This window comes from Eleutherodactylus coqui, chromosome 6, assembly GCF_035609145.1.
Source record: "Eleutherodactylus coqui strain aEleCoq1 chromosome 6, aEleCoq1.hap1, whole genome shotgun sequence".
NCBI lineage: Eukaryota > Metazoa > Chordata > Amphibia > Anura > Eleutherodactylidae > Eleutherodactylus > Eleutherodactylus coqui.
The window spans coordinates 56,243,769-56,265,715 of NC_089842.1; the positions used below are offsets into that span (position 1 = coordinate 56,243,769).

The following is a 21,947-nucleotide window of genomic DNA, read 5'->3' on the forward strand; positions in this document are numbered from 1 at the left end:
GGAACACTAGTGTAAAGATTATCCAGGTACAGGTGGTAACCTGGTCCAGTAGTAGATGCAACAATTCCCATACAACTTTTTTTGTAATTTCCAGAAAAGAGTGGCATTCTGGGGGCTCAGTTTTGGTGTACTTCCCTTTATAAACACGGAATTTGTGTGTGTACCCTGATGTACTCTTTTCATACCCTACCATTCCCTCTTACTGGGCAGATACTGGTAGAATTGAAACCTCCCCTTGAAATGTAATAGGGACTCATCTACAGAAATGTTTTTCTCAGGGGGTGTGCGCCTGGGCAGACGCACTAAAATGCTCTACTACCTGCCCTAACCCCCTTCCCCTAAACCACATGTGTCAAACACAAGGCCCGCTGCCTCATGTTATGTGGCCCACGGCGTGCCGACGCCGCTCACCACTGAAGTGATTACCAGGTGGGGTGCCGCAGCTCCCCGCTGGTAATGATGCTATTACCGCTGTTCCCGGCACACACTGACGTCAGTGTGCAGCCAGGATCCTCCTCCCAGAGTCCCCTGCTCTTCAGTTCCGCAGGAGAGGACTCAGGGAGGAAGCGTACCGGGCGCACACACTGCAGTCAGTGTGTAGCCGGGATCAGCGCGAGCAGAGGGGGAGCGGCGCTGACTGCAGGGAGCAGGTAAGTATAAGGGTTGGGGGAGGGGTTAATATTACTGCTGCTGGGGGGGTTAATATTACTGCTACTGGGGGGAGGTTGATATTACTGCTGCTGGGGGGGGTTTAATATTACTGCTGAAAGGGGTTAATATTACTGCTGCTGGGGGGGTTATATTGCTGCTGGGGGGGGTTAATATTACTGCTGCTGGGGGGGGGTTAATGTTACTGCTGCTGGGGGGGGTTAATGTTACTGCTGCTGGGAGGGTTAATATTACTGCTGCTGGGGGGGTTAATGTTACTGCTGCTGGGGGGGGGGTAATTATTACTGCTGCTGGGGGGGTAATTAATATTACTGCGCTGCTGGGGGGTGGGATTAATTAATATTACTGCTCTGCTTGGGGGGGGGTTAATTAATATTACTGCTCTGCTTGGGGGGGGTTAATTAATATTACTGCTCTGCTGGGGGGTGTTTAATATTACTGCTCTGCTGGGGGGGTAATTAATATTACTGCTGCTGGGGGGGGTTAAGCTGCTGGGGTGGTTAATATTACTGCTGCTGGGGGGGGTTAATATTACTGCTGGGGATGATGTTGCTGAGGGGTTATTACTAGTGAGGGGGGTATATATTACTGTGGGGGTTACTATTACTACTGGGGCCACTGTGGGGGTCGCTATTACCACTGAAGCCACTGTGGGATACCCTGTTACTACTGGGGCCACTGTGGGGTACCCTGTTATTACTGGGGCCACTGTGGGGCTTGCTATTACTAATGGGGCAACTGTGGGGGTCACTATTTTTACTGGGGCCACTATGAGAGTCACTATGACTACTGCGACCACTATAGGGGTCATTATTAGGGCTCGTTCACACGGGTGTAATCGTATTTCGGTCGCACAAATACGCTGCGTATTTGCGCAATCGAAAAGCGCTTATGCCTGCACATTTGGGCATGCAAAAAAGAACGCAGTTGGGCCCACTGAAATCGTGTGCAAATATGCAGTGAATACATAGGTTTCCTGCGCATTCACCACGTATTTGCACGGCCCATTCACTTCAATGGCCTATTGGGGTGCGTAGTACGCAACAAAATAGGCCATGCTGTGTGAAAATAACATCTTGTAAATGAACTCATTGACATCAATGGCTTCTATTCACTGCATATTATGTACGCAAATACGCAGGTGTGAACAGGCCCTTAGGCCTCCTTCCCACGAACGGATTTACGCCGCGTAAATCCGCGGCAAAAATCCGCTGCGTTGCCCCATGCTATTAGGTTCTATTGAACCTAATAGCACAATGCACACGATGCGTAATTCCACCGCGGAATTACGCACCGTGAAATCTCCCGTTGTCACCCGCAGCATGTTCTATTTGCTGCGGGTGTACGCGCTGACGGCTTCCATTGCAGTCAATGGAAGCCGTCCGTTCACGCTATCTCCCGCTGCAACCAGCGGAAGATAGCGTGAAAAAACGCTTCCCCGCCTACCGCCGCGCGTCATATGACGCGGTGGGCGTGTCACATGACGCGACGGCGGTGGGCGGGGAAGCGTCTTCACGCGATCTTCCGCTGGTAAGTATGGGGTCTCTGGGGGGCGCCGTGACGGGCTTTACTGCGTAATATTACGTGGCGGAGCCCGTCACGCTCGTGGGAAGGAGGCCTTACTGTACTGTCTTACTATCGGCCCTTTGAAGGTCACCATAAGCCCGATGTGGCCCTTGGTGAAAATGAGTTTGACACCCCTGCCCTAAACTGTCCCTCACTATGAAAAACTGCTAGAACCCATCTTGTTAGACAAGGATTACATGGCTGCCCATATAAATCAATGAAGAGGGAGGAGCTGCGTCAGAGACTAGCAGGTAGACTTGTACAGAGTAGGGGCTGCAGCTGATAGTGTTTTACTGTTTCACAGCTACTGGAATCACATCTACACTGCTCTGCAGTGCTGTATAAGTGTCCTTCATGCTGCTGCGTCTCTGTATATAATAGATGATATTCTGTAATTTCCCATGCACTGCACACATAACAGCTAGCCCATACCCTCCAGCTTAAGGACAACTGAGAATTGAATATAGAGCCTGCACAGGGATAAAAATGCCATATACAAGTCATGTAATGGCCAGCAATAATGCAATTCCTCATATACACAACCAGCAGCTTATTCTGAGAAGTCACCTGAAAGTGTGGGGGCGCTGTGATTCTGTATAACATTTTTAGAACAGAGGGATCATGTAATTGTCTATTCTGTATAACTCAGATGTAGAAAGCTTTATATGTGCTGTTATTTTTTAGGGGCCGGCCTGAATATAAAAGAAAGGTGCACAACTACTTCAAATACAGTCTGTGAATGCCAAGTGGGTCATTTGTGTCTGAACCAAGAGTGCGATCTTTGTCAGGAGCACACACAGTGTAAACCCGGTCAATATGTAAAGAAACCTGGTAAGAACATGTGTGTATATGTGAGTGTGGCAGCATTTATAAAGAAATAATGCACTTTTATTATCCTCATTATGCATGGAATGAATTGTACAACTGTGATAGGGTGACTACCCACTACAGATTTTTTTTGCACTGTGAAATTTGCAGTGTTTTTTTTCTGCAGGGGTCTATGGGACTTGTAATGTTAAAATCGCGCAAATTCGATCGCACGATCGCTCGGTAAATTGCGGGGTTTTTTTTGGGTTTTTTTTGCGCGATCACGACTTTAACATTAACAAGTCCCATAGACTCCTGCAGGGAAAAAAAACGCTGCACATTTTGCAGTGAAAAAAAACTGTAGTGAGTAGTCACCCTTAGGGTGCATTCAGACGACCGTATATCGGCCGGGTATTCACGCCCAGCCGATATATGGCGTCTCTCTCTGCAGGGGGAGGAGGCTGGAAGAGCCAGGAGCAGTGATCTGAGCTCCCGCCCCCTCTCTGCCTCCTCTCCACCCCCTCTCCACCCCTCTGCACTATTTGCAATGAGAGGAGGCGGGACGGGAGCGAGGCTAAGTTCCGGGAATTAGCTCCGCCCCGTCCCGCCTCCTCTCATTGCAAATAGTGCAGAGGGGCGGAGAGGAGGCAGAGAGGGGGCGGGAGCTCAGAGCACTGCTCCCGGCTCTTCCAGCCTCCTCCCCCTGCAGAGAGAGACGCCGTATATCGGCTGGGCGTGAAAACCCAGCCAATATACGGTCGTCTGAATGCGCCCTTAGTCTGCAGACACATCTTGTTGTAGGACAGAGAAACACACATGACCCCATATGGCTATATTCATTGATACATAGAAAGTTGACAGCAGAAAGAGTCCACCCTTATATTATTTCTCTCTTAGGATAGATATATGCATATCCCAGGCAGTTTGAATGCCACTGATATTTTCCAATCATGTCTGATGGAAGTTTGTTCCAGGCATCTACTACTCTTTCAGTAAAATTATATTTTCTAACATTTCTTCTTATCTTTCCCCAACCAATTTCATTTCTGCTGTGAGGGTTCAGTAACTGGCAGCATGCACTACCGCTCCCCATAGAGATGCACTAATTTACAGTGGCCTGTCCTCCCAGCAGCTGCCCTTTAACCCCTTCCCGCTATAGGATGTACAGCTACGTCGAGATATGTATGAAGACACATCGCAGGGCGACCTCTCTCCATACAGCGTGAGCCCGACTGTATATTACAGCTGACACCCGTCTGCAGTCAGCTGCGCGGCTGATCGCCGCTATTAACCCTTTAAATGCCCCAAACGATGCTCGGGGATCCCATACGGCCACTCCTGCAATGAGATTGCAGGGGCCGTACAGGTGTCATGGCTGCAGGGGGCCTTCTGAAAGGCCCCAAGGCTGTATTGGCAAAATGCCTTTCAAGCCGTCCTCGTGGGGTGGCTTGATAAACTGCCTGCCCAATCGCAGTATGTTATAATGCTATGGCATTACATCATACTGCAGGAGCGATGAAAGCATCACCAGTTGTTGTGCCCTGTGCAGACTAAAAATAAAAAAATAAAAACAATAAAGTTTTATTAAATATTTTAAAAAAAGTAATGAAAGTTTAAAAAAATCCCCTTTTTCAATATTTATAATAAAAGAATCTAAGTAATAAAATAAAAATACATAGTTGGAATCTCTATGTCTGTAAAAGTCCAATCTTTCAAAGTAACACATCATTTACCCCGCACGGTGAACGTCGTCCGAAAAAAAAAAATAAAGAATGCCAGAAATCAACTTTTTTATTCACCCTGTCTCCCAGAAAAAATGCAATAAAAAGCGATCAAGTCATGTATTGAAAAATGATACCAACACAAACTGCAGAATGTCCCGCAAAAAATGAGCCCTCGCACAACTATGTCAATGAAAAAATTTAAGTTATTGTGTGCAGAAAATAATTTAAAAAAATTAAATCTTTGCAAAAAAATAATAGTACAGCAAAAAAAACTATATAAGTTTTGTATCATAGTAATCGTACTGACCCATAGAATAAAGTTATGTCAAAGAAAATGCGCCGAAAGAGATGGCGGAATGTCGTTCTTTTTCTTCATTTTACTTCACTTAGAATTTTTTATAAGTTTTTCAGTACATTATATGGTACATTTAAATAGTACCATTGAAAAATACAACTCGTCCCACAAAAAACAAGCCCTCATACAGCTACGGCGATGGATAAATAAAGGAGTTACGATTTTTTTAAAAGGGGGAGGAAAAAAAGAAAGGGCCACGTCATTAAGGGGTTAAACTATTGTATATTTTCCACAAAAATTGGTTCATTCCGCAAAGCATATTTCATTCTTGCACTTGAGCTTCCTGCTGTGTAATATGACCTGTGTAACAAGTGTTATTTGCAGCCTGGCTTCACTATACAGCAGGACAGAGCTGACTTACCTCTGCTTGCCGGCATGCTGCTCCTGCAGATAGTGAGGACTGCGAAGAGTTTGGTGCCAGCATATCTGCCAATCACAGGCACTGCTGGTGGAAGACCCCAAAACCAACCCAGGCAAAGAGAGGATGAGATGGAAGTTTCTGGGGTGATCTCTTATCAACGGGGCCTTTTTACAAATACAATGTATATTAGAAAATAAAGAGACAAGCAACAGGGGACATTTTATAGGTGATCTTGGGTGGGGGGGGGGGGGGGGATTAGCCCTTTTTATCCTGCACTGCCTCCTGATTCCTTTGGGTTGTCATTTTGTAATTACCACCACAGTCGGTTGTATTTCTCCCCCACCTAAGGTTTGCTTCATCTCACTGTAACATGACCACATCTTAGTGTCCGTATTACTTTCACAAGACCTGAACTTGGTTTATCCTAGAACCCTCTTGTGATCTAAGTACTTTCAGTAGACATGCTGGAGCTCTGGGTGAGGTGACCATGTTACACCTATCTGGAGCCAGTTGCAGTGTAGCTACCGAGACGGACACTTGGGACACAAGGCCCATGCTGAGGAGCTGGGAGGGTAGCGTTGTCACGTTGGCGCTTACCAGACTCCTCCCCAAAGGGACACATGCGACCTCGGCCTGAGTATCATTGGGCCTCTTCCGGACACTCCTAGGATAGGGATGGCCTATATACATGTGGTGGAATTTCAGGTTGTCACGTGACACCACCATTCCTCACTCACTAGATGAACCTCAGCAGAAAATAGAGTCCACACACGATGTAGTATTTACGTACCTCGGTCACTGGGAACGGTCAGGGCCTGGCAAAACTTTACTGGAAACTTTAAAACTAGACAGATAAAACACACCGGTGCAGGCAAGACAGAAGAAGGGAGGTCAGTGAGGGAACTCAGGATGATGCCGGTCCTACAGTCCTCGTTATCAGTATGGTACCGCTCCTGGGAAGGGGACACTCTCTCAAGAAGGAAACTCAGGATGATGCCGGTCCTACAGTCCTCGTTATCTGTATGGTACCGCTCCTGAGAAGAGGACACTCTGAAGGAGGAAACTCAGGATGATGCCGATCCTACAGTCCTCGTTATCTGTATGATACCACTCCTGGAAGGGGAAGGGGCAACCTCTCTACAGACACTAATTGGTGAAGTACCTCTGTACGGTGGTCTCCACTTTCTTCATTCCTCTCGCTCTCTTTCACTCTCTAATGGTTCCTGGAACTGGGGTCCTCAGAAAATCGCTCTTCCTCTTCCATCACTCTTTACCACATGAGGATTGAAAGTACCTTCATGTGGCCGGCACTCCACTCCTCTCTACCGTTGAAGATGATGAACCCTGTGATGGACTACTTACCACACCCAAATCACTTAAACGTATAGTCTCTAGCATACCACGTGACAGGACATAAATTGATACTTTTCCAGACCTATCCCAGCCACATTCAGTCATTAACGTCTCCCTTGCTGCAGCTGTTCAATACATATAACAGGAGACTAGACATTTTGCACAGTGCATCTACACAAAAGTGCATTTAAATAATAGGAGCTTGGATGCATAGAGATAAAAGCTTTCTTCTATTTATTCAGTATGGGCCCATCATAACAAGAAAAATACAACCGTCCTGTTTTCATCTACACAAAAGACATGACATGTATGGAAATTATTGAGGGACCACGAATAGGTGATTCAGGCCACCTGTAGAAGGGCTAATTTAGATGACTTGGCATCCATATTACAGCCACAGTTTCCAGCATGGCGGTAATTCCAGCATATATGATACTGTAAATTCAGGTCATTAGACTCACTGTTGGGACAGGAATTGCGGTGAAATCGATGCTAAAATACAGCTATCTTTTGGTTGTCTGAATTACAGGTATGTTTACATGTAGTGGAACTCTTGAGGATTTTCCACAGTGGAAACTCTGCTCCAAAACTGCAATAAAAGCTGCATCATTAGGGGCGTGGCTGACGAGCAAGATGGACAGACGTGTATGAGCAAGCTCCCACTAAAGGCACCACCAAAATCCTGGAAAAAACCCTGACAAGCAAAAACTTTTAAGAAAAAAGCGATCCTGCAGATACCTCCAACTGCCTACTACACCCAGAAACCGGCCACATGGGAGAAAGGCATATCAGACCCCCAGAAAAAAGCTTACCAGGGACCGTCGGGACCTGTGCTGAGCCGCAGTGAGAGACAGGCGGCGGCTGGACGGACTTCCGTGAGGTGACTCCTCTGAGACCGACGGGAGAGTGTGGAGGGTCAGACCGGAGAGGAGGCTAATCAGCAGCGGCAAGAGAAAGCCAAGCGACACTCCAGGCCTGCGATCTGACCGACGGTGGTAAGGAGAGATAGTGGTGGCCAGAGCGGAGGATCCTGCGCTGCAACCTGCTGGGTACTAGAGACCGCCGGAGAATACACAGCGAGCGGTGTGGACAGCTGAAGTGCTGCTCGGATAAAGACCAAGAGGACACAGCGGCTGGCGGCCATTATCCGGGAGAGACCGCGCCACGAGGTGCCGCCATCTTGGAAAAGGTACAGAGCGCGGGAAGCACATATGAAAAGACAGTTATACCCCCGCTACCCTCAAATATAGAGGAAACCTGGGCAGCAGGGAAAAGTACAGAACCCTCTCCCCAAAATCGCATAAATACATAACTAAAGCGGTATAAGTGCCGGGATAAAGTTAACACAAGTCAATCAGCCAAATAGCCTTCAATACAGCGCCACCTAGTGGAACAATCATTTAAAGACACAGACAACCAGCAGAACACTGAGAGTAATAGCTTCAGCAGGAAAAGGCAATTGATAGATGCATATGCAGGGGAAATAAACAATTGATAGTGGCTTAAAGCTTGTCTGCACATCTATATATACAATACTCTACTGGACTCTGGTGCTTTCTACGTAAAGAAACATCTGCTAAATCTATACCATAAAATTGAAATCACAAATATGAGTACACGCACCAAAAACTCGCCTGCAATGGATAAACTAAAAGACTTTGCAAGAGCTGATGCCTCTGAAACAACAACACCAAGAACGGCTAAATCTACACCTGTTAAAACTAAGCACGCTGACGCAGATTCGGAGCATGAACCTGAACCAACATTGCGCCAGGTGCTAGAAGCCATTAATACTTGCAAAACATCCCTGACCGGGAAAAATCGAAGAGATTAAGATAGACGTCAATCTGCTTCGTCAAGATTTGCAAAATGTAAGAGGGCGGCTGCATGAAATGGAGGAGAGAGTATCCGCGACAGAGGATAAAATACAACCGCTTCCAGCCAAAATACAAACGGCAGCCCAAAATGCTGAGCAGGGCCGCTCCAAAACAGACAACTTGGAAAACCGTCTGCGGCGGAATAGCATTTGCATCATCGGGCTACCAGAAAAAACGGAAGGTTCATCTCCAGAACTTTTCCTACAACAGTGGCTGAAAACAACATTAGGAGAAGACGTATTCACGTCCGTGTTCGCAGTGGAGAGGACCCACAGAGTGCCAATGAGACCACCTGCACCTGGAGCACCGCCGAGACCGTTATTGGCACGACTCCTCAACTGTCGAGACAGAGACATCGCTCTATGGCAGGCACGACTGAAGAGCCCCATCACGTACAACAATGCAGTAATGTCAATATTTCCGGACTTTTCGGCAGAACTGCAAAAACAACGAGCCACTTTCATTGAAATCAAAAAGAGATTCAAGCAACGAGGAATCCCGTACTCCATGGCGCACCCGGCAAGACTGCGGATCGTATCAGAAGGGAAAGTGGTGTTCCTACATTCACCGGAGGAAGCCGGAGAATGGCTACAAATGCACCCGCCATAAAGAACAGATGAGAGACTAACAGATAAGATTTAAAGCCATACATAAACAAGAAAGAGAAGCTATAGAAGGTTAAAGAACAGGCAGTATTTAGTTAATATAGGGGAGGGGGGGGGGGAAGTTAGGTAACAGATGTTGATATAATCAAGAAGAATAAAAGAGGGGAGAGAGAGGAATGTATATACCTTTTAAGATATTGAATAGTGTTGGGAAGTGGACTCCCCAGGGGGGAGGGGAGGGGTAAGCGACCGATCTAAACTTATATGAATAGATCCTATTAACGCATCGGCTGGTCCCCTTCCTCAATCCCCACTCGTGAACACAAGGTGCCTACAAGAAATGTTTTAGTACCATAAAGTAAGTAGGAAGGAGGAAGTGGTAAATGTTTAAATAATTTACGGATTTTCCTTTTGAAATCCACAAGTAGCTGTATAAGCTGTTTTGTTAAGTTATGATTGTTATTAATGTGTTTTGGTATATGCAATTCCCAACTGTCATTAGAAAGATATCACCACCTTTAACAGAAGGAAAAGGGTTTAAAAAGAATTATCCTACCACACAAATCAACAAATATAGATGTCATTAAAATGTATGACGTGGAATGTGCGAGGTCTGGGAACCCCAGCTAAGAGAACAGCAGTGTTCTCACACATCAGGCAATTTACCCCACATATTGTAGGATTGCAGGAAACACATCTGATCCCAGACAGGATGGACTGTCTCAAAAAACCCTGGGTCCAGTGGTCTTGCCATTCTTTTCATACCTCGTACTCTAGGGGCGTTTCTCTTTTGGTTCACCGTACTTTGCGTTGGAACCCGATAAACACCCCTAGAGACCCAGAGGGCCAGTTTATCTTTGTATGCTGAGATCAATGCTAAGCAATATGTCATTTTATGTGTCTACCACCCCCCACACGATAATGTAATGTATTACAATCAGCAGTTGTATTCGTACATCAATACCTGTTAGCAGAAGTCATATGCATGGGAGACTTCAATCAGGTTATGGATCCCATAAAAGACAGGTACAGTGCCCAACAAATACAGACAAGCACACAAGATTCTCCAATGAAACAAATGTTTAATGGAGTGGGATGCGTTGACTTATGGAGATTCAAACACCCAGACAGCCAGGAATACACATGCCATTCTCCCCGTAGAGGATCACTTTCTCGCATAGACTACATTTTCGGGTCTCCGGCGCTTACTCCATATCTAGCTTCAATAACACATGGCACCAGGGGGATATCGGACCATAGCCCGATCCTGCTCACTATACAATTCCTGGGACAATACTTTGTTCCCACCTGGAAACTTAATCCCTTTTGGCTAAAACTAATAAGAGCACAAGACCGAATAACAGATCAGATACACATGTTCATACAAACACATGAGCAAGAAACACGAGACATATTAAAATGGGACACCATGAAGGCCTACCTCAGGGGGTGCTTCTGATCAACCATATCTTACATAAAAAGAACAACCTCACAAGACGACCTCCAATTAGAACAGATGGTCCAAGCAGAGCAACAATACAGTACAAACCCCACAGACACCAACAGAACGCAATGGCTGGGATTAACCTGTCTCTACAAACATCAATTACACGTCAAAACCAAAAGGAAACTTTTCTTTACAAAACAATATTTCTTTGAATTAGGAAACCAGTACAGCCACCTCTTGGCTAACTTAATTAGGCAAAACGGGCAGTCGAACTCAGTGCTCAAGATCAAAACAACCGATGGTCAATTACTTACAGAGTATCAGAGAAAACAGATTTAAAGAATACTATACCAGTTTATACACCTCCTCAAATAATAAATCAGTACTAGATAACTTGAAGTACTTAGAAGACCTAGTGTTCCCAACTCTTTCATCAGAACAGGTAGAATTACTAGAAGCGCCAATTACAATGGAAGAAATCCAGGAAGCAATAAAAGAAATGGCAATAAATAAATCCCCAGGCCCGGACGGTCTTTCGTTGGAAGTGTATCGCAAGTACATGGAACAACTAACCCCATTATTATATAAAGCCTTGAAGTGGGGAGGCAGGGAAAACTCTCTTCCACCCTCCTCCTACGATGCATCTATAATAGTATTACTAAAACCAGACAAGGATCCGTCCGAGTGCGATTCATACAGACCAATATCGCTGCTCAATGTGGACTATAAAATATTAACTAAAATACTAGCCACCAGGCTAAATACAGTAATTCTGTCCATAATTCATAAAGATCAAACAGGATTTATGCCTGGGAGATCGACTACAATTAACATACGTAGAACTCCAATAATAACACAACTTGGTAGAATATATGACAAACCCTGGGCAATAGCTTCACTAGATACAAAAAAAGCGTTCGACTACCTAGAGTGGAATTTTTTGGAGGCCTGGCTGATTCGTTTTGGTTTTGGATCACAATTCATGAAATGGATTAGACTAATATATAGAGCGCCCATGGCCAATGTAGTGGTTAACGGTGTACCATCAGAGAGATTCCCACTGTCGAGAGGAAAGCGCCAAAGGTGTCCCCTGTCCCCGACACTATTCGCAATAGCAATAGAGTCACTGGCCATCAGATTGCGGAGTAACCCCGAAGTGACAGGAGTACAATGGGAAAACGAGGAGAATTAAGTTGGACTATATGCCGACGATATGATCCTATATCTTTGTAATCCCGAATATTCCCTTCCACGAGCCTTGGAGATAATAAACATTTTTTCTGAACATTCTGGACTATATATAAATTGGTCTAAATCAGCAATAATGCATACCAAGCGAAACCCGGTAGAGATCCCATGTGTACTCGCTAGCGGATTAATAGAGGTAACCAAATTTAGATACCTAGGAGTGAATATAGTACAAGAGCACGAAAACACTATAGCCGAAAATAGTAGCCCCTCTCAGTAGCCGGATGCATAAACTTAAAGGTGTTGCCCCACGCCGAAACGTTTTTTTTTTTTCTCAATAGCCCCCCCGTTCGGCGCGAGACAAACCCGATGCAGGGGTGTAAAAAGAAAACCAGATAGTACTTACCCGAATCCCCGCGCTCCGGTGACTTCTTACTTACCGTGTTAAGATGGCCGCCGGGATCCTCACCCTCGGTGGACCGCAGGTCTTCTGTGCGGTCCATTGCCGATTCCAGCCTCCTGATTGGCTGGAATCGGCACACGGGGCGGAGCTACGAGGAGCAGCTCTCCGGCACGAGCGCCCCATTCAACACAGCAGAAGACCGGACTGCGCAAGCGCATCTAATCGGGAGATTAGACGCTGAAAATTAGACGGCACCATGGAGACGGGGACGCTAGCAACGGAACAGGTAAGTGAATAACTTCTGTATGGCTCATATTTAATGCACGATGTATATTACAAAGTGCATTAATATGGCCATACAGAAGTGTATACTCCAACTTGCTTTCGCGGGACAACCCCTTTAATTAAAATGGTAATACAGCCCAAATGCTTATACTCCTTACAGCACACACCGGTTAAAATTCCAGAGAAATACTTCAAAATGTTAAATTCTCTAATTATCCGATTCATATGGGGAAACTCCAGATCCAAACTAAAGCTTGCCAACTTACAAAGATCCAAAAGACAGGCGGGAATGGCGTTACCAGATCTGAAGTTGTATTATCTTGCAGGACAATTGCGGAATCTCCGCCCCTGGTTTTTAGATAAGGAAATGCCATCAGCGGAAAAATATCTGGCGGGCGAGGTGGCCGGGAAAAATTTGATAGGGTTTCTAGAACATCCAGAATATACAAAATCACCAAAACTTTTACCTATACATAGACTGGCTCTGTCAATATGGCGAGCAACCAAAGAAGTCCAACACTACACAGACACAATGACGGATACTCCTTTATGGAATAATCCCACTCTACCATCACTACAAACAATGCAGGATATCGGATATTGGACTGCCCTGGGGATACATATATTAGAAGATATATACGAAGACAATATAATGTTGTCTTACACACAACTACAAGAAAAGCTGCAGGGGCCTAGATTGCAACTGTTCAGATACTTTCAATTAAGGCACGCCCTAAATGCCCAATTTCCACCAAACGCAACTACAATTTCTAAATACCCAATAATGGGAATCCTTAAAACACAAGGACCGAGGGGACTGATATCACAACTATATACACATTTACTATCAGCCAGGATGGACCATGACCCTCTGACAATATACGATAGATGGAAAACTAATATACCCACACTGACAACTGAGGACTGGCAGGAGGCAATGGAATCACATTTGTTGGTGTCACCAGCAATCAATAATAAACTAATACAACTGTATATCATACACCAGGCATACCTTACACCAGTCCGTTTGAATAAAATGGGTAGAACTAGTACCAAAACATGCCATAGATGTCACCAAGAAAATGCAGATTTTTGGCACCTAATGTGGGAATGCTCCTATGTAAACAAATTTTGGGAAGAGGTCTTTATCTTTCTATCCACACTCCTATCGGTTCCTTTGGAACTGGATCCCAAGGTAGCAATATTTTTGGGCTAATGGACGAAGAAACATGGAGTCACTACGACAAAATATTCATCAGGGAGGTGCTGTTTCTGGCCCGGAAGGTAGTGGCCATGAGATGGATGGCAATGAGGTCGCCCTCCGTCTCATGCTGGAAAAGGCTAGTTGACACCATAATTCCATATGAAAAAGTAATTTATCAACATAGGGAATGCCCTAATAAATTTGAAAAAGTATGGGGCTTATGGACAGGATCGCACAACACACTAGTAGCTGAATAAATATAGTTTAGACAGGTGGTGAAAATGGAATAAGGCACAGTAGACCAACATATGGGAAATGTTTTATTATTTTGTGTTATAAACTTTATATTTTAATGTTAAAGGTTAACAAAGAAGATAATTTCATGGTGATTTAAGATGTAAACAAGCAATACTGTACGTAATTGTATGCAATATTTGTTTATAATCTGCTAATAAACGAACTTGATCCCCTTATTGAAAGGGTGAAATCTGCTGCAGGTTTGAACCAAAATCTGCCACATGTGAACACTCTAATACTGTGTTGCTTTTCCCAAACCTACTGTATATGTAAATCTTTGCTACCTTTTTGCTTTACAATTGTGGACTTGTGTGTAGAAGAGAAATTGAGTTTACAAATGCTCTGCCCCATATGATACATGTGATAATAGTAGGACATTTTTAGGTTTTCTCAAATTGAAAGAAAAACGTAATGTCTGTATTTATTTCCCCTTTAAGACTGAAAAACATTACTGCCCACCTTATAAGCCAAGACTATATTAATTGCTTCTCAGATTTAAAATATTTTTTACATCTCTCACTCCCCATGTATAAAAATATTAAGCAATCCCATACTCTCAGCTGCAGAGTGGCCTCCGCCACTATGACATTGTGTTGACATCCAGCAGATATCTGTGTGCAGGATGTCAGAGGCTGCTGCAGCCAATCAGACCTCAGCGCTCAAACTATAGAGCCATATTGGATTTTGTGTGCCTTCGTACAGTGCCGTAAATACAAAGCAGTGTGTCTCGGCGAAAAGCACTAATACATATCTCATTCTCATGGAGCAGGCCACAATTATTTTTCTTGGATACCTCAGAAAGATTTTCAGTGCACTATGGAGATCCCAAGCTGAGATACTTAATGATGCAAGCTTTCCTTTTTTCCCCCAACAGGAACTGGGCGAACGGACACCGTGTGTGAGAATTGCCCACCGGGTCATTTCAGCAATGAAACAAACTCAAGTGCTTGTTTTCCGTGGTCCAAGTATGTTGATCCTTATGTTCCTTAATGGCAAAAAAAGAAATGCAAACCCTTGAAGGAACACTAACCACTAAGAATTTAAAAAATCTGTTTCCCAGAAGATCCTGTCCCCTTCCCTACTGACCTGTATCTAGTTGTGAGGGCTTATTCGGTCGGGTTTTCACGCCTGTTCGATATACGCTGCCTCTCTGCTGGGGAAGGAGGTGGTACGGGATGGGAGCTAGTGCACCGCGGCTCGCCACTGTTTGCAATGGGAGGGGGCAGGGGTGGCACTTGGCGAAGGGCGGAGAGGGGGCGAGAGCTCAGTGCACTAGCTCTCGTCCCACCTCCTCCCCTTGTACAGAGAGGCAGTTTTTATCAGCCGGGCGTGAAAACCCGACCGATATACGCCTGTCTGAATAAGCCCTAAGACAACTGGTTGCAGCAGGAGCCTCCCCCCTCTGCAGTGGGACAAAGATTGTTAAGCCACGCCCCCTGTCACCAGCAGATTAACCCTGTGTTAACTGCAAAATTTCTTCAAGACACTCACACTGCAGGATTTACTGCATGTTCATGTAACACTCTGTGTGTGGTGGAAGGGAAGGAATTCTCTCCTGCTCTCTTTTATTCTTCATTTTGAAGTGTAGTGTGTCCTTTAAAATGCTGAATGCTTCATATTGCGTAGACAACAGCAATGTGTTGCAACTATGTACTCCTCTTATTCTTTTTTACAGTGTTTGTTTTTTTCATTAGGATTTAAAGGCACCCTGTCTGTTTATTGTTCTGTTAGGGAAAGTGACAGGGAGTCGGGTGAGGTATTTTTTTACACTTGCCCACGATCCATCTGTGTCCCCCTCTGAAGATCCCGTTGCCACTGCAAATCAGACTCTTCTGTTTGCAATGGTAGGGGGCAGAGAGCTAAACCCCACCCACTCCCATTGCTGGCTGTGGACAAGGGGAGGGAGCTTAGCTCCACCAGCATCCCACACCCTCCCATTGCAAACAGCCAGAGGGGAGGAGAGAGGCAGAGAACCGGTGAGGTGGAGGGAAAGGGGAAGACAGTGCAGATGGTAGCATATATCAGCTGGCTGATATATGCTCCTGTAAATAAGCCCTTAAGGCGTTTCTCTGTCATATATCATGAATTACAAGTGTTTTTCAGCTCACCGCTCTTGATCAGGTTATGGTTGCACATCCAAGAAATTGCAGAGAACAAGTACCGTATTTTTCGCCTTATAAGACGCACTTTTCTTCCCCCCCAAAGTGGGGGAGAAAAGTCAGTGCGTCTTATAGAGCGAATGTGCCGCTTGTTCGCGCGACCGCGAAAAGACGCGCAATCACGCGAACATTCGGCCAAAGAAACTCAGAATCAGTTCTCTCTCCTTTGCACTGCTGCCCGCTGATTGGTGGTGAGTGCCGGCGGGAACAACTGTTGCTCCCCTTCCTCCACCAATCAGCTTGACCCTTTCCTCCTATGAGGAAGTGCTGACAGTTCTTTCATTATTGCATGAAAAAGCTACCTTAGTCTCCTGCTGCATCCATCCAATTTTAGAAAGATGTCAAAGCAGAAACGACTAGCATATAAAATCCCTTTTAAACTGGAGGTAGTGAAATACGCCAAAGAACATGGGAACAGAGCAGCTGAGAGACATTTTGGGCCGCCTCCAACAGAAAAAATGATACGTAAATGGAGGAAACAGGAGGAGGAGCTACGAAAAGCAGATAAAAGTAAGCACACTTTTCATGGGCGTACTGCAAAATGGCCACAGATAGACGTGGAAATGAAAGTGGATAATACGTCACAGGAACAACAGATTTTCAGTCTCTACAAAAATGATCATCTTTGAAGCCAAGCGTCTTGCTGCAGAGAAAGGCATCGTGGTGCTACAGGTTTATGAGGAGATGTGGCCTTGCTATGTGCACCGAAACTAGGATAGCGCAAAAAATGCCTAAAGAATATGAAGCCAGGATTGTGTCTTTTCATAAATTTGTAATTCATGCAAGAAAGAAAAATGGCTTTGAAATAGGCCAGATTGGGAATATGGATGAAGTCCCGTTAACTTTTGATGTTCCATCAAACAGGACTGTTGATTTGAAAGGTGCAAAATCCATAACTGTGAAAACCTCAGGACATGAGAAAACGCATTACATGGTTGTGTTGTCCTGCTGTGCAGATGGCTCCCAACGTCCACCAATGCTAATCTTCAAAAGAAAAAGCATGCGAAAAGAGGCAATCCCATGAGGAGTTATTGTCCATGTTCATGAGAAAGGATGGATGGATGAAGGTGGAATGAAAATATGGATCGAAAACGTGTGGTCCAGACGCCCTGGAGGGCTTCTGAAGAAACCTGCCTTGCTACTACTTGACCAGTTTAGGGCACATATCAGTGAAAACACAAAAAAAATATTCAAAGAAGCAAAGACCCATCTAGCTGTAATTCCTGGGGGGCTTACCAGCCAGTTGCAGCCTCTGGATGTTTCTATTAACAAGCCATTTAGGCCTCATGTCCACGGGGAAAATCGGGCCCGCTCCGGATTCTCCATGTAGAATCTGCAGCGGGTCCCTCCTGCCCCGCGGACATGAGCGCTTAAAATAGGAATTTAAAAGAATTAACTCACCCGCAGCGGGCCGGGAAAATCTTCTCTTCCTCACAGCCGGATCTTTTTTTTCGGCCGGCGGATGAACTCGTCACGCCGGCGGCACTTCGCCGACGTGCTGCGCGCATGCGTCGGGCGCATCCGCCGAGCCGAAGCAAGAAAGATCCGGCCATGAGGATAGAAGACCTTCCCGGCCCGCTGCGGGTGAGTTAATTCTTTTAAATTCCTATTTTAGGTCTCCCGCGGATCTGGACGGCTTCCATAGGCTTCAATAGAAGCCCGCGGGAGCCGTCCCCGTGGGAGACCCGCACGAAAATGGAGCATGGTCCAGATTTTTTCATGCTCCATTTTAAAAAAAATCCCTTTTATTGACCATCCGCGGGTATTTATCTACCCGCGGGTGGTCAATACATCCCTATGGGGTGCGGATCCGCGTGCGGGAGAAGAGTTAAAATCCGCTGCGGATTTTAATTCTTCTTTTGCCCGTGGACATGAGGCCTTAAAGTTTTCATGCGAGAGGAGTGGAACAAGTGGATGGCTGCTGGAAATCATGACCTGACACCCACTGGACGCATGAAAAGGCCCATCATCACTCAGGTTTGTGAGTGGGTGAAAACATCGTGGCTGGCTGTGAAGGAGGAAATTGTTGTAGGATCCTTCAAAAAAATGTGGCCTCAGTAATGCCTTGGACGGTTCTGAGGATGGAATCCTTTATGAAGATGCTGACACCAGTGATAGTGAGTCACTGAGCTTGATAAGTTCAGACAGCAGTGAGGAGTTTTTGGGGTTTCCTGATGACTAGAGGTGTATTGTTCTAAAATAAAAATCTCTGCTCATCTGTTAATTACAGTAATAATAGTTCTTAAAGCGGCTGTTGACTGCCTGCTGTTCATGTTTACATATTATTCTGTTATTTTATTAAATATTTAAGCCCACTTTTTGGTTCAAAATATTTTTTTCCTACTTTCCTCTCTCTAAAACCTAGGTGCATCTTATCATCAGGTGCGTCTTATAAAGCGAAAAATACGGTAATTCTGCATCTGTCATAGAAAATAGTTTAAAGTTACAGATGATTGGAAGATCCAGCACTTGTCTTCATAGGAAAGCGACTGCCTGTTTACACGGGCAGATTGTTGTTTGATTTTTTTTTCCCGTTTTATGCCTGCACAATCTAATATCTTTCATTGTTCAGATCGTGCATGCATTTATACTGAACAGTTTTTGTTCAGATTCCCACAATCCAGCTAGGATCTGAACGATAATTGCTAAGTGTAAAAGGCCCCTTATACACCATCTTGTTTTTACCGGGTTCTTCCTTATTACCTTTTGGCTTTCTTTTCATTCCCATATGAGAACTTTCCTAACTGTGTACTCTGGGGTTCGCCCCATATGTGCTGCTGAGCCGTTGGCCTGCCTACTTCTAGTTTTACGATTTACATGTTTTGGTATCCGGCTTTAAGGGCTCTTTCACACGGGCGTATTTTTTATCAGTATTTTGTGAGCCAGAAGTGGAATACCCAGAGAGAAAGTATAATGGAAAGATTAGCATTTCTTCTGTATTTTGGACCCACTACTAGTTTTGGCTCACAAAACACTGATGAAATATACGCTCGTGTGAAAGAGCCCAAGCCATATATGTTGTAGGTATGTATGCATAGTACACTGTGATGCAAACCTTTACATCTTGTCCGTTTCCTGTAGGTGTTCTGAATTGTGTCTTATTGAGTTTAAAGAAGGAAACTCCACCACTGATGCCTTATGTAAAGAGAAAAGGGGCCATTTATGGATTTTCTTGGCATTATTATCTCCTGGAATTGTTGCAATAATTGTATTATGCAATACTTTTTACAAGCCAGGTAAGTAAAAAAAAAAAAAACACAATCTCAATTAAGGCAAGGTTCACACTAGTATGATTTGACATGGGTTTACAGTACAGATACAAATCTGCACACGGTACACCATAAATTGGCAACAAAACACATTACAATGCATTTGAATGGGGTTTAGAAAGCAGCAAATGTTTGCAGCTGTAGGAAAATCCAGATATATATTTAGAGAGAGATGGATATCTTAAAATGGAAAATAAATAACCAAAATGTTCTATCATGACAGATTTCAGCTTCTCTGTGGGAGGTGAAATCTGTGGCAATTATGTTTTATATACTAATTTGGACAGATTGAATGCCTTCACATGATATATAAATGCTGCAGAATTTACACTATTTAAGTAGATGAGATCTAAAAATTTCATTCACATGCATTGAAAAAAACTCCACACAGAATACGGTGTATTTTTTTAAAGACACTGTGGATTGTAAATCCGATGCATTTCATCTTGGATTTCAACCTCTGAAATGCAAAGGTTGAGACCTACAGCAAAATACACACCATTTAGTTGTGCATCTGGCACCTGTAGATTTGCTACTGATTTTTCCCTCAGATCCCCTTAAAGGCGGGAGCACCCTTCATCTCTTCATTTCCTGTTTCCTGTCCGTGGAACAGTTTGGCTGAGGTAGCTACTCTCTGGTATCTCGGTAGCGCTCAGCTACTTACAGATAGTGCTTAGCTATTCATTCATGAATAGCACTAACTGCTATTGGCTGAGCGCTCAGCCAATCAGCACAGCCCTTTCAGGAGGGTGGGGATTTTTAAATCCCCGCCTGCTGAAAGTGCTGGACAGCAGTGTCGGGGAGCCAGCCGGAGGACGCGTCTGAGTGGCGGAGAGGTGAGTAATTTTTGTTTTATTTTTTTTACCACTTATTGATGCTTTTCAGGGAAGGGCTTATATTTCAAGCCCTTCCCCGAAAATCATACTGCAGGGTTTGCCACAAACCACTGCTTTCAATGAAACCGGCAGCAGTGCCGATCCCATTGAAAGCAATGGGATAGCATGCTGCACTTCTGCCACAGCTGTAACAGCTGTGGCAGAAGTCCGTAGTATTCTCCTTATCTTTTCAATGGGGCTAGCGCTGCTGCCGCTGGCCCCATTGAAAAGACTGGCGATATCCCGGCGTGATCCTGTTTTTTTTTTTTTCACACTGTGCTGCGAGAGTTTTCACTTACTTTCGCAGCGCAGTGGAGAAAAAAACGCCAGTGGGTGTCCGCCCTAACATAGAATAACTCTGTAAAGGTTTTGCATATCCAAGTAATTCTGACGTTTTTTTGCCACATATTGTACTAGATGGTAAAAATAGACGGTAGTAGATGGTAATAAAAGAATTAGTGTATATTTATTAAAAGCACCAAAATTAGAAAAAGTTTGAAAAAAATGTCTTTTTCACATTTGCAACTGCAATATGTCAAATATGTGCAAACATACTGTACACATTTTTTATTACACATATAGTTCCATCTGTTTACTTTATTCTGGAAGCACATTTGAAAAACGTACGTAACACTTTTTACTTTTATTGTCTGGAACTACAAATCTACATTCTCTGTTTTTATTTAGTGAAAATTCAAAAGGAGGATGAATATCCTTTCTCAGAGGAAGAACAAGAAAGAGGAAAAGCCGGCATTGAAAATGGACACTTGGAGGGAACGTGACCTTTTGTTTGCATCAAGATTTTATCTTTAAACCTCTTTTTGCAGATTTTTAAAAAAATGTTTTTATTTATTTCTTCCTTATTTTTTTATTTTTAAGATGGCCGTACACTTTAGAGTGTTTTTGAACTCCAGTCCTCAGCATCCCCAATAGGTCATGTTTTCAGGATATCCTAGAGCAGTGGTGGCGAACCTGTGGCATGCGTGCCAGAGGTGGCACACAGAGCCCTCCCTGCTGGCACGCGTCACCATCGCCCGCTCACCACAATAGTGAATGCCGGCAGGGGCCGCGGCTCCCCTGTCGGCATTCACTCATAAGCGTGCTGCTATCTGCGCTGATCCTGGCGCACACTGTGACGTCAGTGTGCAGCCGGGATCCTCCTCCCCTGTCCCCCGACGTCTCCTACTTGGTTCCGCGAGAGCGTCCGGGGGGGGGGGGGAGGCATCCGGCAGCACACTAAAATCAGTGTGCACCAGTGATCAGGAAGGAGAAGAGCGGCACTTCCATGAGGAGGAGGGGTAAGTATGTGGGGCTCGGGGGAGTGGGCACTGACTGCTGGGGGACTGTTGGGGGGAGGGGGCACTATTACTGCTGGGGGACTGCTGGAGGAGAGGGGACATTATTACTGCTTGGGGGAGGAGACATTACTGCTGGGGGGGCATTATTACTGCTGCATGACTGCTGGGGGAAGGAGACATTATTACTGCTGGGGGAGGGGACATT

The 21,947-nt window shown here is 44.8% G+C and overlaps 1 protein-coding gene across 1 annotated transcript in view; it reads left to right on the plus strand.

The window, feature by feature from the left end:
• Positions 1 to 21,736, plus strand: part of LOC136631323 (tumor necrosis factor receptor superfamily member 5-like) — a 59,107-nt gene extending 37,371 nt beyond the window's left edge. Inside the window, exons 4-7 of the mRNA XM_066605582.1 lie at positions 2,920 to 3,066; positions 15,016 to 15,106; positions 19,382 to 19,536; positions 21,132 to 21,736. Of these exons, the coding sequence (XP_066461679.1) occupies positions 2,920 to 3,066; positions 15,016 to 15,106; positions 19,382 to 19,536; positions 21,132 to 21,226 (488 nt within the window). The 3' untranslated portion in view covers positions 21,227 to 21,736. The remainder of the gene's footprint in view (positions 1 to 2,919; positions 3,067 to 15,015; positions 15,107 to 19,381; positions 19,537 to 21,131) is intronic.
• Positions 21,737 to 21,947: the final 211 nt, after the last annotated feature.